Source organism: Ixodes scapularis, unplaced genomic scaffold, assembly GCF_016920785.2.
Source record: "Ixodes scapularis isolate PalLabHiFi unplaced genomic scaffold, ASM1692078v2 PGA_scaffold0__279_contigs__length_252992795, whole genome shotgun sequence".
Taxonomy (NCBI): domain Eukaryota; kingdom Metazoa; phylum Arthropoda; class Arachnida; order Ixodida; family Ixodidae; genus Ixodes; species Ixodes scapularis.
Window position 1 is genome coordinate 56,212,521 of NW_024609835.1, and position 10,930 is coordinate 56,223,450.

At 49.7% G+C, this 10,930-nt stretch overlaps 1 protein-coding gene across 1 annotated transcript; it reads right to left on the reverse strand.

Moving 5' to 3' along the window:
- Positions 1-7,942: 7,942 nt before the first annotated feature.
- Positions 7,943-8,581, reverse strand: LOC121833485 (the record flags this gene model as incomplete). The annotated part of the gene is made up of 1 exon (XM_042286814.1): positions 7,943-8,581. A coding segment is annotated over one exon (639 nt), but the record flags the coding sequence as incomplete, so codon positions are not given.
- Positions 8,582-10,930: the final 2,349 nt, after the last annotated feature.

The window sequence follows — 10,930 nt, forward strand, 5'->3', positions numbered from 1 at the left end:
CGCGATCTCGAAGCGGGCACCTACGGCGTGATTCTTGCGAGACGCGCGCCGCGCTACGCGCCTCGCTTTTTGGTTTGTTAAACTAGTGTACCTCCGCTAGCCCCCGCAGCTCCGCTTTTTCTCTCCTAGCACCGCGCATGGGCAGTAGTGGGATTGATCTAGGTGACGGTAACCAATCCCTCAAGTTGCCGTCACCGCCATTGAACATGTTCGCGGCGGCAGCGGCGGTTCGAACCGCCGCTGCCGCCGCGATCATGGGGGAGGAAATTTTCGTCCCTTTTTCAAGCGCCACCAGGTTGCGCTGCATCTAAATCGGTGAAATGGAGGAACGGGTGCGATTTCCTCCCTTCCGTAGGGGACAGGGAGGAAAATCACTTTTTCCTCCATTTCTCCTCCCTTTTTTTTTAGAGTGTAGTTCAGGGTCTGCCGCTCGCTTCAAGTGTTTGCGCTCAGCGTCGCGTTCCCTTCGCTGCGCAGCTTTGTCTTCAGTGGACGTAGCGTTGCTGTTAGTTTTTGGGATGGTGCTGACGCTTGCTTGCGCCAACCCACTAACTGATGGGACTGTTGCTTCCATCACACTTCATCAGAAGAACGGAGTGAAGTGGAGTCAACAGCGGGTGAACTGAACGCGCGCACCGCGCTACCGCTGCTTATATTCACACTTGAAGGAGAGGAGACTAGAGGAGGAGAGTTGCGCATGCGCGCGCGGTGTGAGTAGAAGCGAACGCACGCGAAGTGCACGCAGCTGGTAGAGAGAGAGAGAGGAGAGAGCAACGCGCAGCTGTTGGAGAGACGGAAGGAGGAGAGTTGCGCATGCGTAGTGTGAGTGCGAACTACGACGCCGTGGGACATAGACCCGAGCAAGAGATGCTCCGCATCTAAAAGTACACTCGAAAAATAGCACGTGGCACGCAGGCCATGCAGGCTTTTATTCAAGGCGGTTCATTTGAACGCAGTAAAGTTTCGACTTTTAATCAGCGGTATAGAGTGATAGGGATCAGTAGAGCACAAGTGCCGGTTACTACAAAGAAACGAGAGTGTCATCGCTTCAAGAACTCCCGCTCCCGAGCTCCCACAAATCGTTCTCCAGGAGGTCGGCTAACCATTCTTGCAGCGTTCTGAGCATTGAGAGCAGGAGCCAAAACTGCCGGCGATGTACCATAGCTCAATTCCTATATTCCCAGAGGTCTTGTCGTGTTAGGGCCAGCAGGAGTCTGGCAAAGCGATGGCGCTCGCTTCCTCGTGTGCGAAACCACACGCTGAAAGCGCGCGACACCAGACCAAGAAAGGTGCGCGCCACAACATAGGTCAAAAAAAAAAAAGATCGGGGTAGATCTAAGCATTCCTTATGAGTTCTGAATGCGAAAGCATGCAAGCCGCTTGTCCGCTCCCTGTTTCGTCTGCTGCGTACTTTTTATCGCCGGTCGGCGCGTGTGCTCCCCTGGTGACCTTGAACGCTCCGCGCTGATGGACATGCAGCGCCATCGGATGAGCGGTCATGGAAACTGACGAGCGCAGAGGCCAATGGGAGCCCCATCGACGCGCGCCAGTCAATAGAACCGAAGGAAATTATCTGCCGTTTTCGCGCTTCAGATTGATGACGTCAGCTTGCTCCATGAGACCCCCAGTTAATGCTTTCGCATTAAAACGTGATCGTTTCTTTAAGGGGATGCACGATTGGGACAAGTGTCGTTCGCGGTAACATGCCCAGCGTAATAACCTGTCCTTGGTGGGCAGGACGTTCCAGCCATACTTCCATAGAGTGTCGGCAGCCCGCACTGGCACGTCGGCCGACACCAGATTTCCCCACTGTACATGTGCGCTCCACGCCAGGTATTAAGGAGACACCTCTGCGGCACAAAGCGCTTCACAGACACTCGATACGGGAGACTCAGGAAAACTGACGTTGAGTAACTCTGTAGTTACCCGGCGTTGCAACACGGCAATCGAGGCGTAGTGCGGCATGGGGTTTTCGTCTTTAGGACACAAATTTCAGAGCACCCGACACCAAGTGTACGGCGCAGGTGTCCCAACTAATACAAAGCAAGACTGCGCCCTACATGGTCAGTATCTTACAAAACTTTTAAAATACACTTCAAAGCCAGAAGGTGCGAGAATGCAGCCAGACGCGGTACGCTCCAGCCACCGTCAGAACACGGCAGGCGCAGCGCCGCTCTGGCTACAAGCTCTTTCTGTTCCTCCCCCGCCCCACCCCCCCCCCCCCCCCCCCCAAAAAAAAAAAAAAAGAAATAAGGGGCGTCTTAGCTTTAATCCTCAACTCAAAAACGAAATTAGAAATCATGTAGTCGTGACGTGCTTGGGCACCGGATCCGATAACTCCAAGTTTCCGCCGTGCGTTTTAAGCACACCGTAGAACTTGTCATTCGCAAGAGATGATAGGTGCCGTCACGGCACTAATTGGGCACGAAAAACCAAATATTCGTCGTCGGATTGGTTCACGAGCATGTATACGTCCGAGTGACGCAGTGCTCGTGTCCAATGTGTGAACTGGGCTCGGCTAAAGTGCTTGGGCACCGCGGATGCATGAGGCGGAGAGCTTTTTAAGGAAAGGAGATAAGACATGGTTCGTTATATTTTTTCCCTCTTCGTACCAAAATGCAGGCTTTAGGATTCCTACCCTCATGTATTAGTTTTCTTTTGGCAAACTAAGCGATACGGGCTTAGCGAAATCCACATCTAAATACATTTATTTCAAACCAAAATTTATCCCTATTGAAAAAACCAGCACAAGTTGGTCCCAGCATCCCAGCTTCATGCTGGGTTATTGCTCCAGCATGCCCAGCTTGCCGTGCTGGTCCCAGCAGAAGGTGGTCCCAGCATCCCAGCTTCATGGTGGGTTATTGCTCCAGCATGCCCAGCTTGCCGTGCTGGTTGGATGATGGGTCGTGCTGGGTGAATGCTAGGCAAGTGCTGGGTGAACTGCCCATGCTGGTTAGGCTGGTGTACTTCCCCACCATTTTAACCAGTTTAAATGAACACACAGGATAAACAAGCCAAAGGCTTCAGAAAAGCCAGCTCGGCATCTAATTTATTATATTCGTATTCGCGGTCTGCTCACATGAGCTCAGATGCTACACATCCACTGCGCTGACACAGTACTAACCGGCGCAAAGATAGTAAGTAGTTCTCGGTGCAAAACAAACAATGCTATTAAAACTAGATTGCTTATCTCTCAACACGAAAAATACAAGACACACGCCAAAAACAAGCAATAACAATAAAAAATACTACACGGATGAGAGAAGCGAACCTGGGTCCTGCCCATAATGGGGGAGAAGCGTCCTCTTGCGTAGTCGGCAGACGCGAGGAAATCCATGTGGCTTGGATGGCATTGGCGATACTCCTCGGCACCACCGTCATTCACGAGCGCAAAAACGTTAGAAGACACGAAACGACGCTTCAGTCGGGGCATCCGACTTCTTCCCGCGCTGAACGGACTGCCGCTCGCTGTCTCCTTAAATCCCGCTTCGCTTGCACCGCCGTTCAAGTAGTCACCAAACAACGCGCACACAGCCGTCCTTTCGAAAATGTGCCCAAGATAGCCAAACGTGTCTCAAATCCTCCGTTCCAACCACTCACTCTCTTTCGTTTCTCGCACACAAAGGAAGCTCACAGCGTGCCTGAAGCGCCCGGTCGTCTACAAAAAACGAGAGGACAAAGAACAGGACGTGGCATCGTCCCCACCCCAGTCGGCCTTGGCGCGCGCGCTCCCGCCAATGCCAGTTCGACAAGCTCTCGCTGACCTTGGCGTGGGCGCTCCCAGCAAGACCAGCTTGAACCACCTTAGGCCAGATTCAGAACCAGCCTGAACCAGCTGAAGTACCAGCTTGCCCATCTGCAGTGCCAGCTCGAACCAGCTTGAACCAGCTTGCCAAGCGTGAACCAGCTTAGGAAATCAGCTCGAACCAGCTTGCCGAACTGCAGTGCCAGCTCGAACCAGCTTGAACCAGCTTGAACCAGCTTGAACTTCACTTCACTTCACTTTATTTCCTTAAAGACCCCTTCGGGAGGGGTATTACATAAGGGGTGGGAGAATATAAAAAAAAACAATAACTTGAACAATAGGTTGTTACGCTGGATTGATGGTTGACACAGCTTCAGCAAACCTTAATGGGCAGGTGATCGTAGCAACATCGCCGGGAAGGCCGTTCCAGTCTGTTGCAGTACGGGGGAAGAAGGAATTGAAAAAAGTGGCAGTTCGAGTGCGGTGACGGGTGACCTGCAATGGGTGACCTGTTCGGAGAGAGATGCGGGCGTGGAGTAGAATGTAGGGCGCGTTATGGAGCGGGGAATAGAAAAACTTGTGAAATAGACATAAGCTAGCAGTTTGGCGACGAGAGGTGAGGTCTAAAAGGCTCGATTCAGCTTTTAAGGATGAGATACTAACTTTGTACGAGTAAGATGAGTGGATGAATCTGGTGGCGCGGTTCTGAACCTGTTCGAGTGCATAACTGAGATAGGCTCGGTGCGGGCTCCAGAAGGCGGATGCGTATTCCAGCTTTGACCTTACGAGTGATTTGTATGCTAGCAGTTTTAAGCTTTGAGGAGCGGTACGTAGATGGCGTTTTAGAAATCCTAAACTTTTATTTGCTGATGAGATAATGTTAGTGACATGTGCGCGCCATGATAGGTCGCTACCTAAGGTGACACCAAGATATTTATAGAACTGTACTAGTTCGACGGGAGTGTTAGCAATTGAATAGGGGAAAAGAAAAGGGTTGGTTCGGCGATGAAAGGACATGAGTTTGCATTTATTAGGATTAACTGACATGAGCCAGTGGTCGCACCATTCCTGGATGGTAACTGGTTGGTAAACAACGCAGTCATCGGCAAACATACGGATTTGGCGGGTAACGTGTAAGGGTAAATCGTTAATATATATGAGGAATAGCAGTGGGCCCAAGACGGAGCCCTGGGGTCACCTGATGATACTGGTAGGCAGTTGGAGGACTGGTTATTAACGAGGACGGACCGAAAGCGATTAGTCAAAAATTTCGGTATCCAATTCAAGACGTCAGGGTCTAATCCTAGCCGAGAAAGTTTTAGTAGCAAGCGTCTATGAGGTACTTTGTCAAAGGCTTTTGCGAATTCCAGGAAGATAGCGTCAGTTTGGCAGTTAGAGTCGAGATAGGTATGCAAGTCGTGGAGAAAGAGAGCTAGTTGAGTTTCGCAGAAGTTCCTGCGAAACCCGTGCTGAGAAGAGTGAAAGAATTGGCTAGAGTCCAGGAAGTTCATAACGCGGGTATAAATGACGTGTTCCATGATTTTGCAGGGTACGCTTGTTAAGGAAATGGGTCGATAATTTAATGGAGAGTCCTTGTTGCCTGATTTTAAAACGGGAACGACCTTCCCCGTCTTCCAGTCATCTGGAGTGCCGCCTGTGAAAAGTGACAGCGAGAACATAAGTGAGAAAAATGATGAACATACATGGTTACAATTCTTCAAAAATTTCGAGGTGATTTCGTCGACGCCCGCTGATGATGACAACTTGATGTTATCAATAATAGACGAAATACCGACAGTGGAAAATGAGATGGGGTGCATTTCCGATTCAATAGTTACGATTACGGGTGGGAGTGGTGCGTCGGGCTCTTGAGTAAAGACTGATGAGAACGGGATATTAAACATGTTAGCGCACTCACTATCGCTAAGCACATTCCCCGATTCATCGGCAAGAGTTAAACCGGAAGTCTGCTGAGGGTTTATGACCTGCCAGAACTTTCTTGGGTTATTGATTAATATGTTTGGTAAGTCAATAAGGAAAAATGAGCGCTTGGCTTCAATGATCGCGTTTAAATATGTTGCTTCGGCCTCGTAGCACCTTTCCCACGCGCATGGGTTTGGTGTTGACTTCGCAGAGCGAAAAAGACGCTTTTTTTAGAGCGCAGCTCTTAGGGGCCCGTTTCCGGCTTGAGCGGCGTCGGCGTCGGCGTCGGCGTCGGCGTAACCGCGCGGTGCATCATGGGAAATGTCCCATAATGCACCGCGCGAGCCCCCCACCGGGGTCACGTGACTTCGTGGGGGGCACGTGACCCCCCGAGCTCACGTGACTCCCCTGAGGTCACGTGACCCCCGAGGTCATGTGACCCCCGAGGTCACGTGACCCCCGCCGATGTCGCGTGACCCCCCGATGACGTCATCGACACTGATGACGTCACCGGCATCCACATCGTCATCGTCATCATCACTGATGATGACGATGACGATGCGGATGCCGGTGACGTCATCAGTGATGATGACGATGTGGATGCCGGTGACGTCATCAGTGATGATGACGATGACGATGTGGATGCCGGTGACGTCATCAGTGATGATGACGATGTGGATGCCGGTGACGTCATCAGTGATAATGACATCAATGATGATGACGTCATCAGTGACGATGACGATGTGGATGCCGGTGACGTCATCAGTGATGATGACGATGACGATGTGGATGCCGGTGACGTCATCAGTGATGACGTCATCAGTGATGATGACGATGACGATGCGGATGCCGGTGACGTCATCAGTGATGATGACGATGACGATGTGGATGCCGGTGACGTCATCAGTGATGATGACGATGACGATGTGGATGCCGGTGACGTTACCGACATCCGCATCGTCATCGTCATCATCACTGATGACGTCATCAGTGACGTCACTGATGTCGTCACCGGCATCCGCATCGTCATCGTCATCATCACTGATGACGTCGTCAGCGACGTCACTGATGACGTCACCGGCATTCGCATCGTCATCGTCATCATCACTGGTGAAGTCATCAGTGACGTCACTAGTGACGTCATCGGTACCCGCATCGTCATCGTCACTGATGACATCATCAGTTACGTCAGGGATGACATCATCGGCATTGGGGGTCACGTGACCCCCAAGGTCACGTGACCCCCCAAGGTCACGTGACCCCCCCTGGTTAGTCTAACCCCCCCCAGCGCCCTTCCCTCCTCCTCCTCAAGAGCTGCGCTCTAATTCGGCGTTACAGGGAGTTGTAAGCGGCTTTCACTTTTTTTATTTTCCAGCCTCTTAAGGGTTTTAGTGAACCATGGCTTCTGTCGGCTTACGCGAAAACTGATTTTAGGAATAAATGTATTTATTAATTCGTTAAACTTGTTCTTGAGTAGTACCCAATTTTCATGGATGGATCGACTTTGATAAAATAAACATGGATGGATCGACTTTGATAAAACATAAAATCAGCGTGAATGACCTTATGGTCACTAATTTCCCGTAGGTAAGTAATTGACGACATACTGTCAGGACGGTTGGTTAATATCAGGTCCAAGAGACTTGCAGTCTCTTGCGTGACACGTGTTGGCTCAGTTAATATTTGGGACAGGTTAAAATTGAGGCAAACATCGATAAATTTTCTCGTTTCTGCGTTGCTCGTTGTTGTAGGCGCCAGGTTAGCCCAATCGACATATGGGTAATTAAAGTCGCCAAAAAGAAGTATGTGGGCATTGGGATGTTTTGCATTGAGGTGGAACAGCATATCGTTAAGCTGCCCCGGAAAATCGGGACTATTATGCGGCGGCCTGTAACAGACACCCAACAGCACTGTTTCAGGAGCGGCATGACAGATGAGCCAGAGTATTTCCAGATCGGATGAAGTGTTAATAGTAGTGCATGGTATTTGATGGTTTACGGCAATGAGAACACCTCCCCCGCGAGTACCTTTGCGATCATTACGAAAGAGACGGAAATTTGGCAGGTACGCTAAAACTTCGGAGTCAGTAACATCACTGGTTAGCCAAGTTTCAGTGAGCACAAGTACATTGCATTCAGAAGATAATACAACGCCAGATACGAGTTCGCGCTTCGGAAGAAAGCTGCGTATGTTAGTAAAGATCACCGAAAAAGAAAGATTAGTTCGAGGGGCACGTTGGGGGCGTGTTGTAATTTTCCGCTGACGGTGCGATTGCTATGAGATTTCTTTGACTGATTGGCATGATTCATCGAAAACGTAACGTTTTGAGCCGATGAGCAGTGTTTTGTAGCGAAAAGAAAAGGGAGCAGATTTGCCTCTAGCAAAGGCAAGGAGGTGTTTCCGTGCGTTGTTAAAACAGGAGAAGTTCACTATTATTGGTCGTGGACGCTCGACCGAATGACGCCCGAGGCGGTGGGCACGTTCTATTTCTTTCGAGTCTAATGTTACATCAAAAAGTTCAGAGCAAAGGCGAATGATTCTTTGTTCGGACTGGGCAAAAGTCTCTGCAGGTGAGGGATCGGGCGCACCATAAAATATTAGATTCTTTCGTCGGGATCGATTTTCAGTGTCGCCCACACGGTCCTCAAGGTCAGAGACCTGACGAGCCGCGTGGACGGCCCTGGTCACCGTGGCCTCCACCTCAGCACGTGGCGTGGAAAGGACTTGGTAATGACCCTCCAGGTCAGTCATCCGCCTGCCTAGGTCCGGTATGGTCCTATCGGTTATCTGCAGCTGACGTTTTAGGCCCTTTACCTCCTCGATGAGTTTAGTTTGACCTGCAGACAGCTTCTGCAATTCGCGTAGGATTTCACTTGAGGTAACAGGACCCGGATTAGTCTCTACACCTCCAGACAACAGCTTAAACCAGCTTGATTTTTACCTAGACCAGCTCGAACCAGCTCGAACCAACTCGAACCAACTCGAACCAGCTTAAAAACCAGCTAAACCAGCTTGCCCAGCTTGATATCATTGCTGTTTTCTTCAATAGGGATGTTATGGTCACTTGACTGATGTGGTGACCGGATTGATTGGCTTTCATTTGGACGAAAGAGGGAGATTGAAAAGAATCACAGTAGGTCGTCAAGGTCAAGCAGGCATCACGAGATGTGGCACCAACAGTCCGGTCAGTAAAAGTTTGCTTGTTAGTATCACTGAACTTTCTCACGGAAATATTTGGAAATTTGGTAGATAGTATTAAAAGTGAATTAATGTACCTTCCTACAATTGGTGACCTGGACCTGATATCGCAAAGGGCATTTCAAAGAACACCTACAGCTTCGCCACCAATCATAACGTCTCCACCAGCACTCATCACTGCACTTTAAAAAGAAGGTGTAGTGGGTTCATTCCTAGAAAGTGTAAGGGCTCGTCAAATATACGACGCCCCTTTTGGAATATGTATACACCACCAAAATAAGGCGCTCTTCTGCACCTCGTTTAACAGTGCACTTGTGCACCCTCACCATTCTGTAGGTATACACATACGCCCCATTTCAGGGTGTAATAGTATCACCTTTTCTACACTCCTATAATTTATCGGGAAAACATATGCACACTACTTCACGGTGCACTAATATTCCCCTCGCAACTTCCTGAGTATTTACGGCGCGCACAGATACACTTCATTTCAACGTGTACACCGTACAGATTTGATAACATGAGGCTTGTAAAAAGATTGAAAAATAAAAATGGCCTCAGTTTGTACCACCTCAATGGGCACAACCGATTTAAAGCCAATTCAATATAATTTGAATTGGATCCTTGGGTCAAGTGGGAATTCCACCAAGATATCAGTTGGGAACTGCACTTAGGAAAACTGGGCCACACCAAGATACAGCCCAGGAAGGACCGACAGGGAGAGAGGACTCTGCAGAACGCGACACCAGCTCAACTCCACAAAGGGTCACTCAAGGGCGACACCAGTGGGTCGACGACGGTCGAGGGCATCCCTGCCCCGACAACTGCCGCCGTAGTGATATTCGCTTTGCTCCCCCCCCCACCCCCCTCCCAAGGGCAGACCCCTGTCAGGGGGCCCACTCCTCAGTAGAGGGATGGGCCCCTGATTTGTTTTATTTTATATGCAAATTTGCTTTTGTGACAGTGTACCCTTACTTTGTTGATGTTTGTTGCATGTCACCCCTTATGTAATACCTTCTATGGGGTCCTTAAGGTGTTTAAATAAATAAATAAATAAATAAATAAATAATCGCAAGAGCCTCCGCTGCAGCGTACAAGCTGGCAGGGCGCACCTCGAGCAGATGGAGGTTGACTTCCCACGCGGCGTCAACCGTGGGGGTTTTTTCAAGGTGTACAAATATTTCCTACGTTACAGAAGGGTTTGGATTTGGGATGGTTGGTTGAACATGTTTAGGGGTTAAAAGCGCTAAAAACGCTCTGTGGTGTGTGTCTCTCCTACTCGTCCGTCGTTTTTAGCGCTTTTAACCCCTAAACATGTTCCTACGTTACACCCTCGCCATTCACTGGGTGGACAGGTACTCCCGCCGGCAATATGAAGGTGAACACCTTAACTGGTTTCTTGTCTATTTTACGGCTCCCTAAAGCTATATTAACTCGGAACGTCTCAAATGGTACGTGGCTTGGGGGCCTAACTTTCGTTCTAGCACTCTTCTGGAGCAGAGCTTGATCCAAAACTTGCAGGAGCGTCAAAAACGAGAAGAGGGCTGTTAACCTTCATATCGCTCACGGGTGCACAGTGCTAATCACACTTGTCTATAACGCGCGAGCTTGCGGCTTTCTCCGGGGAGCGCTAGACTGGTGGCATTCGCGGAAACTAAGCTAGTCACGTGGCGCAACATGGAACGGCCCGCTCGAGGGGTGTCCTGCCCACTCTATCAGATTGATAAGCGATAAAAGTAAAGTACTTCATGATATATTTTTGTTTTTTGATGACAACATCGTTGATACGCCTTCATGTTTTAGTTTGTTTATTGTTCGAGCAATGCTGTTGGTAATAAGCGTGCAAGCAGCCTTACACGTCCGCCGCCAGCTGATAGGGTGGGCAGGACGCCCCTTGAATGGACCGTTCCATGTTGCGCCACGTGACTAGCTTAGTTTCCGCGAATGCAATTCTAGCGCTTCCGGGAGAAAGCCGCATAGTCGCGCGTTATAGACAAGTGCCATTAGCACTCTACACCCTATTCCAAGGTGTAAAAATATTACTTATATTACGTTGAAATTTAA